Source organism: Tachysurus fulvidraco, chromosome 2, assembly GCF_022655615.1.
Source record: "Tachysurus fulvidraco isolate hzauxx_2018 chromosome 2, HZAU_PFXX_2.0, whole genome shotgun sequence".
Classification (NCBI taxonomy): domain Eukaryota; kingdom Metazoa; phylum Chordata; class Actinopteri; order Siluriformes; family Bagridae; genus Tachysurus; species Tachysurus fulvidraco.
This window is the reverse complement of record NC_062519.1, coordinates 23169736-23194825: the sequence shown is the minus strand read 5'-3', so window position 1 is coordinate 23194825 and position 25090 is coordinate 23169736. Positions and strand designations below refer to the sequence as shown.

The 25090-nt window shown below is 40.0% G+C and overlaps 2 protein-coding genes across 2 annotated transcripts in view; both read left to right on the top strand.

Annotated features, from left to right (window-relative positions):
• The window catches only part of tmem59l (transmembrane protein 59-like), a 13397-nt gene extending 6244 nt beyond the window's left edge, over positions 1-7153 (top strand). Inside the window, exons 5-8 of the mRNA XM_027152285.2 lie at positions 2646-2751; positions 2870-2984; positions 3080-3197; positions 4769-7153. Of these exons, the coding sequence (XP_027008086.2) occupies positions 2646-2751; positions 2870-2984; positions 3080-3197; positions 4769-4927 (498 nt within the window). The 3' untranslated portion in view covers positions 4928-7153. The remainder of the gene's footprint in view (positions 1-2645; positions 2752-2869; positions 2985-3079; positions 3198-4768) is intronic.
• On the top strand, positions 6725-25090 carry ankrd24 (ankyrin repeat domain 24). Its single transcript, XM_047807450.1, is given in 14 exon segments — positions 6725-6783; positions 11833-11920; positions 11994-12107; positions 13281-13400; positions 15406-15538; positions 15726-15889; positions 18946-19082; positions 19161-19903; positions 19985-20307; positions 20458-20691; positions 20939-21115; positions 21374-21529; positions 23430-23495; positions 23970-25090. Coding segments are annotated over 14 exon segments (2589 nt in total). The 3' UTR covers positions 24045-25090.

Sequence of the window (25090 nt, the reverse complement as noted above, 5' to 3'; positions counted from 1 at the left end):
TCACGGTGGGTGTGTGTGTGTGTTCACGGTGGGTGTGTGTGTGTGTGTGTTCACGGTGGGTGTGTGTGTGTGTGTGTTCACGGTGGGTGTGTGTGTGTGTGTGTGTGTTCACGGTGGGTGTGTGTGTGTGTGTGTGTGTGTTCACGGTGGGTGTGTGTGTGTGTGTGGTCTCGGTGTGTGTGTGTGTGTGTGTGTGTGTTCACGGTGGGTGTGTGTGTGTGTGTGTTCACGGTGGGTGTGTGTGTGTGTGTGTGTGTGTGTGTGTGTGTGTGTTCACGGTGTGTGTGTGTGTGTTCACGGTGTGTGTGTGTGTGTGTGTGTGTGTTCACGGTGTGTGTGTGTGTGTGTGTGTGTGTGTTCACGGTGTGTGTGTGTGTGTGTGTGTGTGTTCACGGTGGGTGTGTGTGTGTGTGTGTGTGTTCACGGTGGGTGTGTGTGTGTGTGTGTTCACGGTGGGTGTGTGTGTGTGTGTGTTCACGGTGGGTGTGTGTGTGTGTGTGTTCACGGTGGGTGTGTGTGTGTGTTCACGGTGGGTGTGTGTGTGTGTTCACGGTGTGTGTGTGTGTTCACGGTGTGTGTGTTCAAGGTGTGTGTGTGTGTGTGTTCACGGTGTGTGTGTGTGTGTGTGTGTGTTCACGGTGTGTGTGTGTGTTCACGGTGTGTGTGTGTGTTCACGGTGTGTGTGTGTGTGTTCACGGTGTGTGTGTGTGTGTTCACGGTGTGTGTGTGTGTGTTCACGGTGTGTGTGTGTGTGTTCACGGTGTGTGTGTGTGTTCACGGTGTGTGTGTGTGTGTGTGTTCACGGTGTGTGTGTGTGTGTGTGTGTGTTCACGGTGTGTGTGTGTGTTCACGGTGTGTGTGTGTGTTCACGGTGTGTGTGTGTGTGTGTGTGTGTGTGTGTGTGTGTGTGTGTGTGTGTGTGTTCACGGTGTGTGTGTGTTCACGGTGTGTGTGTGTTCACGGTGTGTGTGTGTTCACGGTGTGTGTGTGTGTGTGTGTGTGTGTGTGTGTGTTTTAAAGGTGTGTGTGTGTGTGTGTGTGTGTTCACGGTGTGTGTGTGTGTGTGTGTGTGTGTTCACGGTGTGTGTGTGTTCACGGTGTGTGTGTGTTCACGGTGTGTGTGTGTGTTCACGGTGTGTGTGTGTGTTCACGGTGTGTGTGTGTGTGTTCACGGTGTGTGTGTGTGCGTGTGTGTGTGTGTGTGTGTTCACGGTGTGTGTGTGTGTGTGGGTGTGTGTGTGTTCACTGCTGTGTGTGTGTGTGTTCACTGCTGTGTGTGTGTGTGTTCACTGCTGTGTGTGTGTGTGTTCACTGCTGTGTGTGTGTGTGTTCACTGCTGTGTGTGTGTGTTCACTGCTGTGTGTGTGTGTTCACTGCTGTGTGTGTGCACTTTGGATGGGTTAAACGCAGAGAACAAATTCTGAGTATGTCACGTCACTTGTCTTTCATGATACACAACTGAGAAAGACCAAAGCTTGCCAAGCACTGTGTGAGGAAATCGCATTCAAACGATGTTGGTCTGTGATCAAAAGATAAATATGAGATTGCACTTTTTGGTTTTGTTTCGCACCACTGGATCAGGGTAAGAGTCTGTCAGAATTTTCTCTGAAAGTTGAAATTCCTTTTCCTCTGCAGCTTATTAGCAGACATCTGAAGGTTTTGGTATTTGTAGATCTTCATGATTCCCTTCAGCTTGAGAAAAGCTCCAGATTCTGGCTAAAGAAAAACAGCTCTAAATGTGGCATGGTGGCTTAGTGGTTAGTACGTTCACCTCACACCTCCAGGGTTGGGGGTTCGATTCCCGCCTCCACCTTGTGTGTGTGGAGTTTGCATGTTTTCCCCGTGCCTCGGGGGTTTCCTCCGGGTACTCCGGTTTCCTCCCCCGGTCCAAAGACATGCATGGTAGGTTGATTGACATCTCTGGAAAATTGTCCATAGTGTGTGTGTGTGTGTGTGTGTGTGTGTGTGTGCCCTGCGATGGGTTGGCACTCCGTCCAGGGTGTATCCTGCCTTGATGCCCGATGACGCCTGAGATAGGCACAGGCTCCCCGTGACCCGAGAAGTTCGGATAAGCGGTAGAAAATGAATGAATGAATGAATATTTATCCTTTGTGGGCCTGTGGTAGACTAGTGGTTAAGGTGTTGGGCTACCAATCGGAAGGTTGTGAGTTCGATCCCAGGTCCACCAAGCTGCCACTGTTGGGCCTCTGGGCAAGGCCCTTAACACTCAATTGCTAAGCTGTATAAAAAAAGAGATAATGTAAGTCGCTCTGGATAAGGGCGTCTGCCAAATGCTGTAAATGTAATGATGTAAGAAAGGGCTTTATGTAGTCGTCCTGCCCCGACACCCAAACGTGTGAAGGATACCAGAGACCGTTGTCACATGCAGACCATAATCAGTACATGTCAGATTTTCCTGCAGCTCCTTTAATAATGTTCAGAAGAACAGGATTATGATTATTAATTTTAAACATGAGTTTATGCACCCAGGTTATTATAAAACCTATTTATTTTTCCTTCTTGTCCCTTCATTTGAGGGTTAAGGATCACAAAAATTTGCTATTGTAGAAATTTTATATCCATTGTATTTTTTCACTTGTCCTAATTGACTCTTAAATTTGTTTTAAATTTGTCCATTTTTCCAGAGCGAGCCAGAGATCGAGTATTATTTACCCGAGGTTCAAGCCCCACACTCCATTGCAAACAAAGCCTGGCCTGAAGGAAATCCTCAGACACAGAGGCTACAGTCTGGTGAGATGGAGCACTTTTAGGCCTTGAAGTTCAAAGCTGACCTTCTGGCATGACTAATTTGAAAGAGACCACAAACTGTGTTGTTACTTAAAAGTAACGGCTACTCTTTGAATTCTAGGTGAACGACTGCACGGGGAGAAAAACACACCTAAAGTTGTGAGTAAGGGCAAACACAGCAGCCAGCGTGTCGAGGACACGGTCACTGAGCACGACTTCCTGGGCTGCATGTCAAGGTTAGATGGGTCAGATTGCAGTCATAGTCAGACATTATTGAATGTTTAGATTTGAATTAGGTTAGATAAGTTAGTGGTGATTTTCTCTCTTGCAGGCGTTCGGGTTTGCCACGGTGGATCTTAGCTACATGTCTCCTGTTATCAATCATGGTGATGCTGTGGCTGAGCTGCGCCAGTCTGGTAACGGCACCTGAGCAACATGTGAAGACTCAGGTACCAGTTCATACACACAAACCTGTTATAAAGGTCTTGATTCTAATCAGGTTCTAATTTTAGTTGATACTCTTTGAAAATGAATGGTTCTACGTAGAACCTGAAAATGGTTCCGTCATTTCCTCCATATATGGATCTGCAAAATGGTTCTTTATATAGAAAATGTAAACATTTTGAAAACAGATCTCTAAATCCAAGTTAAATGGTTCTTTTATTATTATTATTATTATTATTATTATTATTATTATTATTATTGTTGTTGTTGTTGTTGTTATTGTTATTATTATTAATTAATAATAATAACAATAACAACAACAATAATAATAATAATAATAATAATAAGAAGAAGAAGAAGAAGAAGAATAATATCATTATATGTATTATAATTAATTATTATTTTTCATTTTGAACTATTTCACAATTTTAATCTTTGATCTTTTCCAAAAAATTGTCATGCCTTAACATTTCAAAACATTTTCAGATTTATCTACATAAAGATGCAGCTCCAAAAGTAATGGCACACACTGGACCTAAACCAGGGGTCGGCAACCTTGAACACTCAGAGCCATTTGGACCCGTTTCCCCCAGAAAAAAAAACACAGGGAGCCACAAAACCCTTTTGACATTTAAAATGAAGATAACACTGCATATATCGTTTTTTTACCTTTATGGAAAGTATAGAAAAAGCTGTAGTGTGTTGCTTTTATGAAATCAATGAACTGCTACAGAGTAAACAAAATTTTTATTTCTGCAAGCAGTTATTTCTTGAACAGTTTGAACTAACTTTAACAAAAAAGATGCTGGGTTGAAGGTTACTTTCAAATAAAATGTCCAATATCTAATTGAGTCCTCTTCGTATTCATGACATCAAAATTTTAACTTGCCGTCTGCAGCAAACCAAAACTGCGTCTGCTTCTGTGTGTCGGATTTCGCAAGTCGGCAGTTATGACGAATATTTTGAGCGACAAAAAAATTAAACACGGTTTATTTTAATGTTACAAGAGCATCATAATCTTAGAATTTAGAATTACATTTTTAAACAAACTAACTAACTAAAATAAAATAAATTTAAATTAAATATTTATTTTTTTAATCTACAGCGAGCCGCAGCAGAGGGATGAAAGAGTCACTTGCGGCTCCGGAGCCACGGGTTGCCGACCCCTGGTCTAAACATTCTTTGAAACATTTTGAACCATTTTGATATAATTTTGACTCCCTTCTTTTTTTGGGAGGGAAAGGTTCTATCAGCCAAGTGCACAACCCCAGGGTCCTGTAAGTGTATGACTTTATGTGACAGACTTCCCCAAGTGTTTGTTTGTTTGTTTGTTTGTTTGTTTAATAATCTGATATTCAGGCAGTGTTAACTCTAACACAAAGCAAAGACGTGGGAAAGACGACAACATTCTCACTGCTCAGTGTGAACGTTTTACAAAATGCTTTTAAATGTCGACTCTTGGTTAACAATCTGATGAGCGCGAATACTTATGAAAGCTATTGGGATTACCTGCTAAACCATTTGTTAAACCATCTGCTAAACATTTCTTTGTATATTTTTATTACAACTCTTGCAGTTGAGCATCAACGGAGATAAGGAGTTCTTGGACTACATACCAAAAGTCAATCCCTACCATCTGACTTCGGTGATTGCCGTAGCAGTCGGCCACCACGACGAAGGAAAAGAGGCGGGGCCTTTGCCGGTCAAAGTCGACCTAAACAAAACCTCACTTTAAAATCATTACAACGTGTGTGTCATCTGTTAGTATTTCTGTCCCTCAGTTAGAGGAAAAACATCATAACGTTTCATTTTCTAAAGAAAAGTGCATGGTGTATATAAGAACAGGTTCCACAGTGTTCAGTAACATTTGACTTCGATATTTATCGTGTATCACAGATAGTGCTGCTTTCAAAAACATTACCGAAATGATTAACCGAGCTTTAATTGTAGCAAGTAAGATTTGGGAAGCTAATGTGTTCTTTGAGCTACTTAGAACGTCTTTAATAACGGCCATGGTGTTGACTTCAGTGAGCAATCCGATTACTTGTCTCCTGAATATAAATTATTAACCGGTTTCTACACCGGAAACAGACCCTACCTGTGGAATCATGGGAGCATAATCATTTGTACATATTAATCTCTATCACTAATGTATATCACTTATGTATAAGGTCTTATCGTAGATGCTAATAGACTGGTCTCATTTAGATGCTAATAGCTCAAATTTAGTAGTATCTACAGAAAGCTTTGAGGTTCTGAGTGATGCCTGTGTGAAGTAAGAATGTATATTTCTCTTTTATTCTTGAGATTGTGAGATGGGATGATTCTCTTACTTCTGCTTTAGTGCTAGGCTAGGTTTTGAAGAATAGCTCTTTTTTTTTTAGCAGCCGTAGAGCCGATCAGCCATAAAGGCTCATCCGGCCGCTAATCGTGTTTCTAAGCCACGTGGTCCTGATCGCAGTGCATGCTAGTAGGTATTGACGTAGCAATTACATGCTTACCCACTTATAGACAATAGACTATTATATACTTTTAATATTTCTGTTTGGAGCTTTATGTCGAGTGGCAATGCAGTTACACAATCGATGCATGACCTAATCTATAATACATAACAAATGCTTTTTATTCACGCAGTGATTAAGTGGGTGATTGAATTTCTTTCTTTCTTTTTTTTCTTTATTTGCTCCAGAATTCATTAGTCATTTATTATTAAATGATGATGTTCTCTGTGTCAGCATGTCACACAGTAAAGTACGAAGAACAGTATAAAAAAAAGAGGGAGATTATACAAGCTTATTAAAAATCATCAGTTTTCCACAAACTCATACGGTTGAAGTAATACCGTATGATTTTTGACTCGTTGCTTTGCTTTTGCTGGTTTCTCTCAATCAGCCGCCAGACTCAATACAATTTGCATGGCTAAATATCCAATTCATTAATCATTGAGTAGTTATGTAACGGCCATCTCTCTCATTATCCGACAAAATTTACTAACTGCCTGCTAAAGTCTTATGTTTAAAGGGAATAAGGTATTACGTTTCAGGGTAATATTGCCATGAATGATATATAAATGACTTAATTCACCTCATTTTCTCTAATATTTGGTACGTTCTGATTTGTTAAATGTTTCCCTGCCCCTATTGAACACATTATATACATGCAAGTACAGTATGTAGGCATGAATTTTATAACATATGCTAACACAGCTTATACACTGATTGTCTTAAACATTTATGCTGATTTGTTGTTTAATATTAGTACAAAATGGTTCATTTATGCCTGTAGCATGGAGCTACTCCATCTACCAACATGCACTGGTGTGTTTTGTCGCAAAGTTTTCTTTTGCCTGCAGGTATTTTCTTATTAACAAATCCACTGAGGAGAAGAAGAAGAAGAAGAAGAAGAAGAAGAAGTAGTAAAATATTTGTTATTTAAAAATGTAATAAACTGTCAACTTGGCAATAATTTGTGGCTGTAAATGCAAGCATTTAACCCAGCATTAGTGTAGAATAAGGAATTTTTGCTTTGGAAAATGATTATGGACGTTCTGTACTGGCCCTTCACCAGCGCTGGACTGCTGGCTGATCACCTGTAAGAAGCGCAAACATTATGTACTGTAGGCTCTTCATATTGCGCTTTCCTAACTCAGCTCAAGGTGCAGTGCGAATATCTTCCCCTTGCCCATTAAAATACCCTCCAAAAGTCATTACTGAAGTATACTGTCAAAGACATTGATCGACATGTTTTAGAACGATACGTTTATTATCAGTAATAAAGCTCAATGTAAAAACTTGCACAACAAATATTAAATACAATTAACAAAACCAACATGATATGCTGTGGGACTTTTTGCTGCAGGGCATGTTTCTGCGGAAGTTCTAAAAGTGTGGTGGTGGTGGTGGCAAATTTTGCTGCAATGTTCAAAATGTAGGAGTTTGCATGTTCTCCCAGTGCCTCGGGGGTTTCCTCCGGGTACTCCGGTTTCCTCCCCCGGTCCAAAGACATGCATGGTAGGTTGATTGGCATCTCTGGAAAAATTATCCGTAGTGTGTGAGTGTGTGTGAGTGAGAGTGTGTGTGTGCCCTGCGATGTGTTGGCACTCCGTCCAGGGTGTATCCTGACTTGATGCCCGATGACACCTGAGATAGGCACAGGCTCCCCGTGACCCGAGATGTTCAGGATAAGTGGAAGAAAATAAGAGAGTGAGAGTGAGTGTTCAAAATGTAGAGGAGATAACTGGCAGTGGGTGGTAAGGTGGCTCAGCAGGTTATTACATTCTGTGTGTTTTTTTATCTCTCTGTGTATTCACGCTGTTTCAGGTGTTCCCTACTTTCTGTTATTCCTCATTGCTGTATAACTACTTAAGGCATTGCCAGATTGGACTCATTATCTTCACACTCACTCTCATGACTTGCTGTATGATGGTTTTATTTTGACTGATATTGATTTTGTAATATCTTTTTTTAACATGGTGATATAGTGATATCTTGACTCTGGCTTGTGTTCTTTCTCTTACTGTTAGACGTTGAAATGAGTTCGTAGCTGTTAATATATTTTGTTTTTGTTTTGTTCTCTGGTTTGAACCCGAGCATCAGTTACTGCCTGTGCTTCCACTCACTGTTAGCCTCCTTTTTTTCATGTTTCCACTGACTGACCAAAAACCAGATTTATTAAATGCTTGACATCATGTACAAGCTTTATACGATAGATGAATGGCACATATTTAAGTTTAAACTTTTATAGGATCTTTTTGCAGACAAGTACACAACATCCCACCATTAAAAATAAACAGAAACCAATGAAGAACAGAAACCTTTTAAAGAATTGAATTTTATCAGTATATCCATATCCAAGCAGAAGGATCAGTGAGGACCAGAAGGCAGCTAAAGTTAGGATCCTTGACATCTCACTGGGCAGCTTGAGTAATGTGCAGCTCAACAGACAGAGAGTGAGAAAGAGAGAGTACATCGTATAATGGCATAAAAGGACATATATTATTCACAAAGTGCAAGCAAGGACTCTGTCAAGATTATTTATGACAGCTCAAGACAGACACTTTATCATCAACAAGCCATGAGTGAAGGCATCAAGGCTAAAACAAATTGAGACTGCAACAACAACACAAGCAATGGTCAGAAACCAACAGGTCATTTATCACTGTACTGAAATCTAGACTAAAATATTTCATTAGGCCTATAGTTAGATAGATGACAGGGTGTAATGTGTTTTTTTTAATTAAGGGTTTGATCATTTCTACAGAATTTAGGTATTAAACCAGTGCTGAGAAAGGTATTAAGTATTTTAAATAGAGTATATTGCATCTGATAATATCGGTTTGTGTAGGTATGGGATCTTGTACATTTGTTGATTTTAGTTTTTAGTTTTATACTACTTCATCAATGATACCTAGGCACTTGGTATACATCCAAGTGTAGCGACTAACCCTAGAGGTCTACACATATTCCTGCTGTGTAAATATAAACAGCACCAACTGAATCCTGACCTACTAGTCATTAGAGGATTTGGATTAACCTGTTCAACCCAAGTGACTTACAGAATTCGATCATTCTAAGAGAAGATGACAACCTCCCAATCAATACAACACTTATCAGACTGTATATTTATTATCACTCCCTCCAGTTCTCCACTTTTTTTGTATCTGGTTCCTCTCAAAGGTTTCTTCCTCTTCCATCCAAGTTAGTTTTCTTTCCCACAGTCACATGAGTCACTTCAAACTTGCTCATCGGGGATAAATACAAACACGTTTACTTAGAAGTCTAGTATTAATCTTGAATTTTTGTATTGTATTAATATTTGTATAATATTGCATTTTTTTTGTATTATCTTCTGTAAAGCTGCTTTGAGACGATGTCTATTATTAAAACAAATACAAATATAAATAAAATAAAATAAATTTTAATTGAATCGAATTGAATTATTATTATTATTATTATTATTATTAGTAGTAGTAGTAGTAGTATTGCATGTTCAATTCACATTTAAATACAATTTTGGACGGAATGTGTGAAAACATCTTGCGCATGCGCATGTTTCTTAACTTGACTTGATACGCAACATCACACAAGAGTGCGCTGAAGCTCCGGGACGCTGTTTCTTGTTCACGTGACTCCGAGCTCCGTTTCAGGACCACGGACAGCGTGCAGAATAATACATCTATTCTCTTGGGCGTTTCACGTGAGTCTTGTTTTTTTTTATCTTCTTTTGAGATAAGTTGGTGTATTTTGGTAATTGTGAGTTAGTAATTTAATTATTAATTTAGTCAAATCTGCACCAATATACTCAATAAAAAAAAAATAGACTTTTAATGAGTACTGAGTGCAGGATTACCTTGACTACCTAGTAACTAACCCTAACCCTAACCCTAACCCTGTTCTTGTTGTTTAGATTATACACACAACCATATAATGAAGAGTTTAAAAGCCAAGTTTAGGAAGACTGAGGTAAGAGAATTCTGTGTGTAGCATTTCCTAATGAATCCTGTAGCCTTACTCAATAAACCTGGTTCTGTTTCTCATTGATATATTTTATTTCAATGAAATCTGCATTTTTTCTTATTAAACATTATGTATGAGGAAGTTTTGTTTGCTGTTGTGTGAACAGCCTGTTGTACATATGGCCTCAGTTGGAACCTGAGACCTCACACGGAGATCAATTATTTAAATGCACATGTTCACGCACACAGAAATGGCCATTTTATTAGGTAGGCTTAGCACTAGTCCTGTAGTGTGCCTTAATAACTGCAGCTCACATCCTTTTAGCTCACGATCTTCTTCCCAGTTTGCTGGAAGTCTACCGTGATACTGACTCTGAATGTACGAGTGTAAAGTGAAAGTGACGTGACATACGGCTAAGTATGGTGAACCATACTCAGAATTCGTTCTCTGCATTTGACCCATCCAAAGTGCACACACACAGCACACACACACACCGTGAACACACACCCGGAGCAGTGGGCAGTCATTTATGCTGCGGCGCCCAGGGAGCAGTTTGGGGGTTCGGTGCCTTGCTCAAGGGCATCTCAGTCGTGGCCTGCCCGAGACTCGAACCCACAACCATAGGATTATGAGTCAGACTCTCTAACCATTAGGCCACGACTTGCCCCCAATTGCAGTGTTTATATTACACTCTGGATTTCTGGTGGATGAACGGTTAGTTAGATGATCATAAAAAATATTTTAAACTTTACAGACTGTAGCTACATTTGTACGTAAAAAAAGTACTAAAAATTATTACTAGAATTATTTTACTTTTGCAAAAGCAATCCATGAGAGTGTTTACTTCTTCATAGATTCAGCCTTTGTTTATTTCAAACAAATTGTCTACTTGCATTCAGGGCTTTCACATATTTCGAGTTATGAAATTCAGCCACATTGTATACATGTGTCTGTTAAGTGAAAGCGAAACCTTTCCTTCAGCGCTCTCTACTATCCTAATATTTCTATATGGTAGTTAAAGAGTTTTATATAAAGCAGGTACTTTCTTATACTTTCAGTTATGTATTTATGAAGTAGCATACAATTTTCTCCAATATGCGAGAGGTGGCTTTGCCTGTATTCTTACACCCGATGAATGTCAGTGATGGTCATCTTTCAGAGTTTCTGTAGACATGTACTGTACAACATTGTGTGTGCGGTAAAAGAACTGAAAACACATGAGCAGTACTAACACTGCATCCTGGTATCTTTATGTGGGAGATTGGTTTCACATCTCTAGGTCTGGAAATCCTCAACTGTGTTTTTTTCATAATTGGCAGGCTGGTTATGGCAAGTTGTGTTGCTAATGAAGTAAATGCTAGCCCTTTATGCAAGCATCAGGTTCCTGAAATAAATCCAATCAATAATTCATAAAGATTCTTATGGCTCTTGATTTCACTTAAGAACACTTGTCACTTCTTAATTCTTAAGACCAAAACATTGTTTAAATATACATTTTAATTCTACAAGAGAATCTGTGGGATACATGGGAATGACCACATAAAGATTTTAAAATTCTGTTTTGAGTAAAGGTTTCTAGTAGCCCTACTGATGGGATTATGTTGGTCTGTGCCTAAAGTCATAAAGGCATCATAAACTGTTATTCTTCGTCTGTCATTTCTCTACCACTACCCTCTAATGTCTGGTTATACTACAAATCGTCTCCTTCAGAATGCCTACTATATAAAAGCAATACACTTGCTTTTGATAAATTTTCCATATATATACTAATATAGATACTAAAGAGTTATTGTTACTCGTCCAAGTGTGTTATTGTTAATGATATCTTGTCCTCTCTGACAATAGTTTAACACTTACATCTAGATAGATGCTTATTGCCAAATTAGCTACAGTGAAATATATATGTTTCTACCCCCTTTTCTGGACAAAGGGTATTTTAATAGAGGACCTATGTGGGGTGTTAGATGTTGTGTATGTTTGTGTGTTCTCTTGTGCTCTTTGGTTAGATTTGTTTATTTTTGTCTGTCTCTTTATATACAGACTCACAGTTCACAAAGGGAACAAGCTAGGAGGTATCTGACTGTCACTATACATCCCACACCAACTTGAATTCTGTTACTATGATTATATTTACACTATACAACTAGTCGATTAGAAAGATTAAATTTTAACCTACTTTATCTAGTCCTTTGCCCCCTACAACCCCGACCTTGCCCGGGGGGACCACGCCTCACAAGAGAAAAGCACCTCCTCCTCCAAAGTCTCCTCGACAGGTAACACAATTAATTAAGTCCAATGATCACAGCAGATTATGTACATGATTGTATATGCTTTGGAATGCCACAGGGTACACAGGCTTCCCCAGACCTGCATCAAGGCCCAATCCAGTGCTCATTGCCCGACAACTCTACTTCTCCTTCTCCAGCCCCCAAGATTCAACACTCCTTTCCAGACAACCTTGTGAGTGGATGCTGCTAACTGTGTAACAGGTTAACCATCTGAAACTGAGTCAGTACTGTTCAGTCCATAAGGGCATCTACAGATGATCAGCATTTCCATTTTTCTCACTGTAATTGAGGAGTTCTTTTCCAAAACGCTATAAATCCATTTTAATAGTTTTTATGAAAATTACTTTTTTTTACCTAGACCGACACATTTTGTTTATATTCAATTTATCCTGTTAAAATGGTCTGTTGGCTCAGTCTGAACATGTTAAACAGTGTTTGTTAAATGAAACAAGAATTTTGTTGAATATAAATTCAAAGTTTCTTTTAATTTTTTCCAAAACGCTATAAATCCCTCCTTTATTGTAAAAATGTGTTTTTTTTTTGTTTTTGTTTTTATAAAAGGAGACATAAACCAAATAAAACTTCCAAATAAAATAAATAGTAACATAAAATAAATAGTAAAAAATAAATATTTTCAATTTCAGGTTTCAATATTGTCCACCACATAAAACAAATAATTTAAAAATAACACACATATTAGGTTCACAACACAGCAAAATGACATGACAAACTCGTTTTTTATTTTTTTTATTTTGCCGTTTATCGCGTTTTGGAAAAGAGCTCTTCAATTGCAAGCACACAGAAGTGTTTTCACCATGAGGTTGTTACTTTACATAATCAAGACGTGTTTGAAATCGGAGATCGGTCATAGAGCTTTCCAGTTCTGATTCCAGATTCGGCATGTCTCAAAAGTTTGAAGAACAGAAGGTTTAAACCTCAAACATGTAGGACAAGAAAATGGGTGCATCAGAGACTGTAATGCCTTGAGAAACCTCATCTGATGCAATAGAACAAAGCAGACAAACTTAAATGCTTTTTTTAGGTTGGACACCAAGAGGTCTTACAAATGACCAAAATGGCCATAGGCCTTGTAACTTTGCTACTTCACATATCTTATTGGTTAGCTTGTACTGAAGTGCATAGTGCCGAGGCATTAACGTTACACACTCTCCCCACAAGGAAGCAGTGGTTTTGTAAATGCAAATAGTTCCTGCTAATTAGCTGTAGGTCTCTTAAATTACCATCAATTTAAAATATTTCTGGGATTGCTTTGTCTAGAAACACATTATGCAGTCTATTATACATGTTTATTTTTCTCTTGTGTTTTTGGGGTTTATGGAGCGAGGCAGAGGATGAGGAAGTCTTTGAGGAGATTCGCAGGCTAAGGCTAGAAAGAGGGCATCTGCTACAGAAGATTAAAACTCTGGAGCAGCAACAGAACAGCACCACCACTGCACTGGAGGAGGTAAGGTGCTAGATAAGAACTTGGTCAAATTTTACAGGAGCTTCCATGTAATAGGGAACGATGACACCAACAGAAGAAGCTAACACAAACTAAATTTCATAACAGTTTATTAATGATCTTGGTAAGGTTAGATAAGTCACACCTTTTATAGAAGAACTTCACTGACAGAATGTCATCAAAAGAGCTTGAAGCAGCAGAGCGTCCATGACCAGTACGGACAAACAATAGGCAGACTCAACATCCAACCAGCCATACCTACTTTGCATGCTAATTTTGACCTCCACAAGGTGGTGACATTCACTCACTCACACATTTTCTACCGCTTATCCGAACTATTCTCGGGTCACGGGGAGCCTGTGCCTATCTCAGGCGTCATCGGGCATCAAGGCAGGATACACCCTGGACGGAGTGCCAACCCATCGCAGGGCACACACACACTCTTATTCACTCACGCATTCACACACTACAGACAATTTTTCCAGAGATGGCAATCAACATACCATGCATGTCTTTGGACTGGGGGAGGAAACCAGAGTACCCGGAGGAAACCCCCGAGAACATGCAAACTCCGCGCACACACAAGGCGGAGGCGGGAATCAAACCCCGACCCTGGAGGTGTGAGGCGAACGTGCTACTCACTAAGCCAGCGTGCCCCCCCTATTGGTGACATTCAATATGACCAAAAAAGGCTTCAATACCAGGTGCTAGAAGTATGATGTACACTTAGGTCTGTCTAACTGCATCATTGCTAGGGCTATAGAAACAACCTTTTTTTTAAGAGCTTGAGGTGGTATATATGCCATGAGTATATATCAACTGGTCAATGTGACTTCAACCAGTCACCAGGTTACCTTGACTGGATCACTTGGCAAGGTGGGAAGCAATATGGTGACTTTATCTCCAGTTCCCTCTGATAAGCAAATACTCTCAAGGAAAGTGACCCAATGTGGAGGTTCAGGATGTACTGAACTTTATTTTTTCCATTGTATGCTATTGTGTGTAAAAAAAAAAAAAATAAATAAAAAATCTCAGTGTTTAAGAACTTCTGACCGGAAGGTTGTGGGTTTAGATCCCGTCAAGCTGTTACTGTCAGGTCCCTGAGTAAGGCCCTCAACTGCACATAAGTTTCTATAAATATAAATAAATCGTAAATAGGTTATTGTAGTGTACATGACATTGAGGATGAGCCTTGATCAGTTAGGGTCTCTTTAAGGATCCCAACAGAAAGCAGTGCCTCCTTGTCCCTTCAGCTGGTCATATATCTGAGACAAACCCAGAAAAACAACAGCACCCAAGACTTTTAATTTTTTTACTATATCCCCAACACAACACCTAGGAGGGAGACTGCAGAGATCAGGAGCACCTGATAGGGGTCCTTCCACCAACTGGGCGGCTTCCACCACCGAGTCTGGTTGGTGATACTAAACCCACTCCAATATCCCTGTTGCTCCAGTGCTTCCCAACTGATGACCTTTGCATGGTTTACTGGGTCCATCTCTGAGTCTCAGGTAAAAGAGTGGAGGCACATAGAGTGTTATGCACCGTTATTCAGACCTCCATGCCATAAACTCATCCACCAAATCTTTGGCCAGCAACAGGCTGAAGCAGTGCTCACGGACATGTCTAGGTACACCATGGTATCATCCAGAGGTGTCATTGTGGTGAAGAAATTAAAGTTTAATGACAAAGGAGTTCTCGTTCTAATTCTTGTTGCAGCTGCTGTTGTTTCAAGGACTATTTGCACGAGTCTGCATCATATTATTTGCATCTCATCTTCCTCTGAGAAGCTCTCAGGTTTCTGCACCACTTTGACCCTCTCACCTATATGCTAAACACACCTATATAGAAACACAACAAACTCAAATGTAGCGTAATCATATGTGTTGCTTTAGCTATGATATACTGGTTTTTTTGTGATGTTACCTGGGAATTTGTGTGAGCTTGTTTTGGCAAGAGTACTGTATGTCTGAGCTGTTTCTGTGTCTGGTGTGTTTCTGCGCCTCAGCTAAGCTCGCTAAGAGAGTGCTTGAGACAGGCAGAGGCAGAGCGTGATTGTCTGGAAGTAGTGCTGAAGGAGCTTGGAGGTGTTCGGCTCAGCGGTACAACCTGCAGCGCCGACGATATGCTGGACTTCCCTGGTGAGTCCTGCTTTCTTCATCAAGCAATTTCAACAGGCTTACTACAACGATACTACACATGTTCCCCTACTCTGTGCTGGAATCTGATTAGTTTAATGTCAGATACAAAAGAAATCTATAAAGCAATTTCATTCAGAAACGATTATGATCTTTGGTTTGGATTTTCTGGTATTCTGTATGCTTACAGGAGCAAACAGGCTGCTGTCCAAGCGGTCACAATGCACAGAAGCAGAGATGCCACCTGACAACCCAGAGAACACATCCTGGGAGCAGATGAACAGTGTAGAGCAGCTCTGCAGGCAGCTGGAGGAGCTTACTGCACAGAATGCTGAACTGGTTCTCAAAGTGCAGGTGTAGTATCAAATGTGTTAGAGGTTTTGAGACACAGCCGATTCTTTTTTTTATCTATATCACTTGTACTATCTGTGGGAGGGTCACATCTGTATATGGATAATAATGTCATGTCTGTATATTGTGGGCAATAATGCTTCCTTAAGCCCTATTCGGACGGGATTAGTTTTACGTGGGGACGTGGGGGTAAAAAAAAAAAAAAAAAAGTAATTATTACCAGAGCTTCTCTCTGATTTTTAGTCCTGTCCGAATGCGCCATCTCGGTAATCATTACGGACAATGTCAGTAAAGATTACGGCGACTTTTACCTTCTGTAAAAATGTCCGGGAAAATGACCTCAGGTAATACTAATCCCATCCGAATAGACCCGCTGTAAATATGTACGGTAAAATTCCGTCATTTCCTGTTTAAAAGTAGTTTTTGGCGCGTTTTGCAAGCATGGAGGCGCTTGAAACAGGAAGCGACGTCATACGCACATGACGATAAGTAAATAATAAAAAACGTTACTGTGGTGCGTAAAGCGAGTTACCCCTCCCACTTCTACTAGTTTTACTGAGATGTCTTATCCCGTGCGAATTGGCCAATTAATATTACAGACGTCCTGAGGTAAAATTGCATTACTCCACGTCCCCACGTAAAACCAATCCCGTCCGAATAGGGCTTTAGTCTTACATCTCATTAATCTTCATGTCCTATACCCTTTTTGGTTATTTGACAGAGGTGGGAGTAAGTCACACATGTGCAACTCACAAGTAAGTCTCAAGTCACGAATGTCAAGTCAAAATCAAGTCGAGTCTTTTTTTAATATTTGTCAAGCAAGTCTCAAGTCTCAAATTTGCAACTTAAGTCTGACTCGAGTCAAGTCAAGTCCCCATCTCTGAATCATTTAACTCAAGTCCGAGTCAAGTCTCAAGTCACGAATGTCAAGTCAAAGTCAAGTCGAGTCTTTTTTTAATATTTGTCAAGCAAGTCTCAAGTCTCAAATTTGCAACTTAAGTCTGACTCGAGTCAAGTCAAGTCCCCCATCTCTGAATCATTTAACTCAAGTCCGAGTCAAGTCTCAAGTCACGAATGTCAAGTCAAAGTCGAGTCGAGTCTTTTTTAATATTTGTCAAGCGAGTCTCAAGTCTCAAATTTGCGACTTAAGCCTGACTCGAGTCAAGTCGGGTCCCCCATCTCTGAATCATTTAACTCAAGTCCGAGTCACGTCTCAAGTCACGAATGTCAAGTCAAATTCAAGTCGAGTCTTTTTTTTAATATTTGTTAAGCAAGTCTCAAGTCTCAGATTTGCGACTTAAGCCTGACCCGAGTCAAGTCATATGACTCGAGTCCCCTATTTCTGTTTTTGAAACATTTTTCTACTTAAAATAAAAAAATAAAAAGCAGTTTTGTTTTTACATCAGCTTCTTTCAGACACATGTTGTGTCATTTTGTATGGAAATTGGCTTGTAGATTCTGCACAGTAGCTTAGAGAATGTGACACAGATCTTCTGGAGATTTTACCAGTCATACTTTCTTTTGTTTTTGCAGATGAAATGTGAAGTGAAATCTTTTTTTTTTATTGACCTAATAATGCGGAAGTCATAGAATAAACATCAAAAGCCAAATTAGTATTACTACAATGTACAGTGTCGAAGACGTTTGCACAGTAAAGTCATCCTTATCCTTTTGTATGCTAAGGTCATCCTTTTCATACACTGAATCACACTAAATGCCAACCCACAATGCATTTCTGTTTCACTTTTATCCAGAGGTCTGAGGAGTATCATGCACAGCAGATCAAGCACTGTGATCATGTGCACTACGGTGGAGTTAACGCGATATACTTGGGGTGTGAGGATGTTGAGATAAATTACTATGGGGCTGTTATACATTAGTTATTGTGAATGTTTGCGCAAGGTAAATAAAAAGAGGCAGGAGGCTTTAGGTTCCACATATGGTCTAGTGCTACAAATATCCCAATCTATAAATGAATTCAGAATTAATTAATCTTTATGTCAGCATGGTCTACTCATCTGTCCATCCTTACTTTCTTTTCTCCCTCTCTTCCTACCTTCCTTCCTTTCTTCCTTCCTTCTTTATTTCTGTCTCTTGCTCTTAAACCTCAGCTACTTACTGAACCTCAGCTACTTACTTAAACCTCAGCTACTTACTTAAACCTCAGCTACTTACTGAACCTCAGCTACTTACTTAAACCTCAGCTACTTACTGAACCTCAGCTACTTACTGAACCTCAGCTACTTACTTAAACCTCAGCTACTTACTGAACCTCAGCTACTTACTGAACCTCAGCTACTTACTTAAACCTCAGCTACTTACTTAAACCTCAGCTACTTAGTTAAACCTCAGCTACTTACTTAAACCTCAGCTACTTACTTAAACCTCAGCTACTTACTTAAACCTCAGCTACTTACTTGAGATATTTTCAGTTAGTTTAGTTGGTTTTCTCCCTAAAATATGGATAAACTCCATGCTTGTGTAACTTTCTGTCCTGTGAGATCATACACTGCATGCCCTGTAGAGTAAACTGTCTTAAACGAAATGTTACGTTCAGTTTAGAAAGTATTATCTGTTTTAAATGATATAATCAATTTCAGTTACTCCCCTGGGGGGCACGGTGTCTTAGTGGTTAGCACGTTCGCCTCACACCTCCAGGGTCGGGGTTCGATTCCCGCCTCCGATTTGTGTGTGTGGAGTGTGCAAGTTTGCCTCGGGGGTTTCCTCCGGGTACTCCGGTTTCCTCCCCCGGTCCAAAGACATGCATGGTAGGTTGATTGGCATCTCTGGAAAATTGTCCGTAGTGTGTGAGTGTGTGAGTGAATGAGAGTCTGTGTGTGTGTGCCCTGTGATGGGTTGGCACTCCGTCCAGGGTGTATCCTGCCTCGATGCCCGATGACGCCTGAGATAGGCACAGGCTCCCCGTGACCCGAGGTAGTTCGGATAAGCGGTAGAAAATGAATGAATGAATGAATGAATGAATGAGTTACACCCGTAGAATATATCTGTATACATCCTCTCTCTTATCTATTTCCCTCACTTTATGGTCTGCACAACAGATGCTGGAGATGTTTGAAAAGGATGACACAGACTTTGTGCCCTTGACTGTCTATGACACCTTAAAGAGAGAGTTTGAAAAGCTGCAGCAGCAATACACCAAAGCTACTAATAGCTTAAACACTGCAGAGGATCCTGGGTAATGCTGGCATTCTTTCCACATTTTAATAAAGTCATTGTATTTATTTTAGTGTAACAGTTTGGTTCTCATTGTCAGGTCTGAGGATAATACTGAAGTAAGTGAGGTGGAGTCCAAGGAGGAGAAAAAACAGAAAAGCCTACAGCAACAGCTCACCTGTGCCCATGCTGAGCTGGAGGAGCTGAGAAATGAGATGAAGCTGGGGATCGATTCTGTGACTGCAGGTTTAGCTGTTAACCAATTCGGAGCTGAAGAGAAGGAGCCGAGCTCAGAAATGCTGAGGTTGACAGACCGGGTGAAGGAACTGGAGGCAGAGCTGGCAGAGAAAGAGGAGGCATGGAAGGAAGGGCTGAATGAGAGTGACAAAACACAGCAATTGAAGCAAAAGGTGGAAGAGTTAGAAGAATATCTGCAGGTGAAGGAGAAAGAGGCACGGGATTTGAGTGAGTCTGTGGAGTATTTAAAAAAACGAATACAGGAGCTAGAATTGGCCCTGGAGAAGGGCAAAGGGGAAGGTGAGGAGGAGGAGGAGTCAGCGGACAAATTACAGACACGCGTGGCAGAGCTGGAAGCTGAACTCGCTAAGAGTGTTCCTCGTGAGCAGCTGGACGAAGTGCAGGTCACCCTGGGTCTCCAGCTGGATCAGCTAGCTCGAGAGCGTTCTGAGCTGGCCCTGAGACTCAATCAAGCTCTGCTGGATCTGGAGAGACTTTGCCCTCCACCTCACACAGACAAAGAGGACAGCGATGAAGATAACAACAAGGCAGAGCAGTCTGAGAGCTACAAGCCATCTGGTGTTTTGGGTGATGAGTATATTCACTGTTCCATGTCTCATATTCATAGTTCCATGACTGAATTAAAAAAAAATCTATAAAAATGCATTTTTTTTCTTCTTTAATCAGAGTTGCTTAGTAGAAGAACTTTGACTGCGGTTCTGGAAGAGTTGGAGGAGGCTAGCCAGCCAGACACAGATGAATTAAATGACTTGTGTGGAGGAATTGAAGACTTTGTTGAGAATGCCCTGGAGATGAAGGATGCCGTACCACAAGCCAAACACCAGGAGGCACTGTCTGCAATAATGCAACAACTAGCTGAGACGGATAGTAAACTGCAGGCTGAGAGGGCACTTTGTGAGCATGCCCATGCTGAAGTGGCCAGGCTGAAACATGACCTGCTGGAGGCACAACAAGGCATGATCAGCAAGGAGGAACATGAAAAGATCAAGGTTAGAGTGGTGGGATACACTGTCGAAACACACGATTATATATATATATATTTACACACAGCTTTACAAAGAAATTGATAACCGAGGCACAGTGTTCAGAATGCATCAAATTTGTTGAGGCACCATTTTAGAGTACATTTTTTCCTGCAGGCTGAGCTGCAGCACAGTCTAGAGGAGAGCCAGAGCGCTGTATCAGAAGCACAGGAGGCTTTGAGTGCTAAAGAGCTGGAGCTGAAGGAGCTGCAGTCACAGAAAGCTGTGAAACTGGATATGATATCTAAAGAGGACCATGAAGCCCAGAGGGTGTCACTGCAGGCTGAGATCAACACGCTGTCTGCCTGCCTGGCTGACCTCACACGCAAGCATGAGAAAACCTGCACCGAGGTCCATCATCACTGTGGTTGTTTTTGTGTGTGTGTAGTCTATCGTGTGAAACTTTGCCTGTCGTAGCCGTTGGACCTTTTAGTTTACGTGCACAAGCACATCCCTGAGAACAACTAAAAGAAATATGGCCAAATAACCAGTGCGTTAGTTCACCCTTTTGTGAAGGCTTTATTTCCATTTTCAGTATGTTCTTCATCATCGTTTCTCTTTTCAGCTTTTTCTTTTTTATTGTCATACCCCTCTGCAGGTGTTTCAAGTCCAGAGGCAGGCTCTTTTCAATAAGAGCGAACGTCAGGCAGCCGAGACGCAGCTGCTCACGGTCCAGCAGCAGCTAGCAGACCTGCAGGCTCAGTCCGGCCACATCCAGCAATTGCACCAAGACATCCAGGACTCAAAGGGGATTATCAAGGAGAAAGACCACAAAGTGAGCATGTCTGCATTCCTATTTAGCAGTTATGTGAATTCCGTCATTTTCAACGATCGGTTTCATACATTCAGTGCTCCAGTCAGAATTTTGGTATCCTGTAATCCTGCATTCTTTAATTCCAGAAGTACCGACTGTATTACAGAGGTTTCTGTTTTCCTAATTTGATCATATGTATAGGATCAAATCAAAGATATACCACAGTATCCTTGCTGCTTAGAAAACCCTAAATTAATTTCTTTCCATCTGTCCTCCTAGATCACGGAGCTGTCGAAGGATGTGTTCCGTTTGAAGGAGGCCTTAGGAGCTCTGACTCCACCAATGGGTTTATCATCCAGTGCTGTTTCTGCTGGAAACCCGGGACAGCAGTTGGCGCTTCAAAACAGAGTTTCTGCTCTGACCCAGCAACTCCAGGTGGGAAAATCTCTCCAGCTAAATAGACTTAAACTGGGTTTCATACACTTACGCATTTTATGACTGGCTCGGTGATGGTAGATAGCAACTGCCTCACAGTTTCAGAGTCCCTGATATGATCCTGATCTTTGGTTAGTGTTGTTTAACGTCCCCATGGATTTCAATTTAATACAATTAAACAGTGGAGGTCTTCTTCATCCATTAAAATTTTAAATTATATCAAGTCTTCCACCCTTTGGTGTTTACAATTATTTATAATCCCACTCTCAGTGTTTATAATGATTTATAATCCCACTCTCAGTGTTTATAATGATTTATAATCCCACTCTCATTGTTTATAATGATTTATAATCCCACTTTCAGTGTTTATAATGATTTATAATCCCACTCTTTGCTGTTTATAATGATTTATAATCCCACTCTCTGGTGTTTATAGTGATTTATAATCCCACTCTCAGTGTTTATAATGATTTATAATCCCACTTTCAGTGTTTATAATGATTTATAATCCCACTTTCAGTGTTTATAATGATTTATAATCCCACTCTGTCTTTTATAATGATTTATAATCCCACTCTCATTGTTTATAATGATTTATAATCCCACTCTTTGCTGTTTATAATGATTTATAATTCCACTCTCAGTGTTTATAATGATTTATAATCCCACTCTCAGTGTTTATAATGATTTATAATCCCACTCTCATTGTTTATAATGATTTATAATCCCACTTTCAGTGTTTATAATGATTTATAATCCCACTCTTTGCTGTTTATAATGATTTATAATCCCACTCTCTGGTGTTTATAGTGATTTATAATCCCACTCTCAGTGTTTATAATGATTTATAATCCCACTTTCAGTGTTTATAATGATTTATAATCCCACTTTCAGTGTTTATAATGATTTATAATCCCACTCTGTCTTTTATAATGATTTATAATCCCACTCTCATTGTTTATAATGATTTATAATCCCACTCTTTGCTGTTTATAATGATTTATAATTCCACTCTCAGTGTTTATAATGATTTATAATCCCACTCTCTGCTGTTTATAATGATTTATAATCCCACTCTCAGTGTTTATAATGATTTATAATCCCACTTTCAGTGTTTATAATGATTTATAATCCCACTCTCAGTGTTTATAATGATTTATAATCCCACTCTCAGTGTTTATAATGATTTATAATCCCACTCTCTGCTGTTTATAATGATTTATAATCCCATTTTCAGTGTTTATAATGATTTATAATCCCACTCTCAGTGTTTATAGTGATTTATTTTCCCACTCTCAGTGTTTATAACCCCAATCTAATTGTTTATAGTGATTTATAATCCCACTCGAAGTGTTTATAGTGATTTATTTTCCCACTCTCCGGTGTTTATAACCCCAATCTAATTGTTTATAATCCCACTCTCAGTGTTTATAGTAATTTATAATCCCAGTCTCCGGTGTATACAGTATAATCCCACTCTAAGTGTTTATAATGATTTATAATCCCATCCTCTGGTGTCACCCAGATGAAGATGAGGTTCCCTTTTGAGTCTGATTCATTTCAAGGTTTAATTCTCATACCTCAGGTAGGTTTTCCTCACCACCTTTGCCTCAGTTTCAATCATTAGGCAGATACATTATTTTGATTCAAAACTTTGCCATTTTTATTCAGAATTTTTTGATTTCTATAAAACTGCTTTGAGATAACGTCCATCGTCCACTGTTTAATTGAATTAAATTGAAATCCATGGGGACATTAAACAACACTAACCAAAGATCAGGATCATATCAGGGACTCTGAAACTGTGAGGCAGTTGCTATCTACCATCACCGAGCCAGTCATAAAATGTGTAAGTGTATAAACTAGAATACAAGGCAATGTCCTGCTGTTCTCTCGTCAGGACTGGGAACGCAAGCACAAAACAGTGGTGGCTACATATCGCTCTCACCTCTTAGCCGCAGTACAAGTAAGTAATACACAAAACAATAAGCACATTTAAAAAGCTGGTCTCACACTTTGCGTTCCTGCAGTAAATTCATGTTCTTCAGTAGTGAAAGTGGGAGCAGTTTGGGGGGTTCAGTGCCTTGCTCAAGGGCACCTCAGTCGTGGCCGGCCCGAGACTCAAACCCACAACCTTAGGGTTAGGAGTCAAACTCTCTAACCATTAGGCCACGACTTCCAGTTTTCGCATATCCCAGGTTATGGGGTCAGAGCGCAGGGTCAAGCCATAGGACGGCACCCCTGGAGCAGGTGAGGTTAAGGACCTTACTCAAAGACCCAACGTTGATGTCTCAGCAGCTTGTGGACTCGAACCCCGACCTTCTGATCAAGATCCCAGCACCTTAACCGCTGTCCTCATTTATATGTCTCTATATTACACAAGAACCGAGGTTCATATTAAATAAAAATTAAAAGTATGTTTGTGTTTTATTGCCCACAGGGTCGCATGGATGAAGAGGTGCAGGCTCTTCTGTACCAAATCCTCAGAATGACACAAAATAACCAAAGCTATTGAAATAACTGACATAGCTTAAACCGACAGCAACACCCATTTCTTTGGCTAAAACCCTTTGAAGCCTGAATCATGGCCCAGTGATGGAAAAAAAAAACATACTCCAAAACCAGGCTCAGTAATAACTGTGTCTGGGTTGTGAAACAGGACGTGAACTGATTCTCCAGGACTCTGCATTGCCATGATGGTCAAACAGTTGCAGAATTTTTGAATATGATATAGTTAGATTTTATTTTAATGAGGATGATATTGTTCGTAAAGATTTACACTAACAAATAGAACACAAAGCATTTTAATGGAAGACTGGGAAGGTTATATTCAGAATAATATGCTATCGGTCATATCAATGATTCTTTAAATACAACCTCAAAAATACCTAAATTCATCTTAACAAATTAAGAATTAAGTCCTTACCGATATCATACTTCATTCTGAAAGTCACACGATGACTTATGAACTGATTTGTAGCTTCTGTTTGAGGTGAAGAAGTGTTTTATTACCACATTGCTGGACTATTTCTGAATGTTTACCCTTCATAAGACCAGAAATCACTGTAGCCCAGGAGCACTCGTTTTTCATTTACTTTTTTTGTACGCAGGAAGCAGTTATAGCTGATTGCACCTATTTTTGTTTTCTTAACAAGATCCAGGATTGTAGAATGTTACGCTCAGTGGTTTTGTATGTATTCCTGTTCGGTTTGATGACCCAGGAAGTCCAGGCCAATCCTGTCCTCCTTTTCTGTGTCTCTTTTCTCGAGATCACTGAAGTGTGTTATATCATCATTTGGTAGACCTGATTTAAAATGCTGCCAAATTGGATGGGAACAGCTTTCTTCTGTTCACTTCGTTGGTGCCTCCATTTTGTTTTTTTGTTTTTTTGTGATGACATGTTGCCGTATTGTCTACGTTTAAGCTTTTCTTCGGGTTTTTTTTCTTTTATAAAGATGTTCTGGCAAAGTTTTTATTCGATTTGCATGTTATTTTGCCTTTGCTCACACCTGACGTTCTACCTGGTTAGTGTATCACAGGTCCTATTTGAGAAATACACAT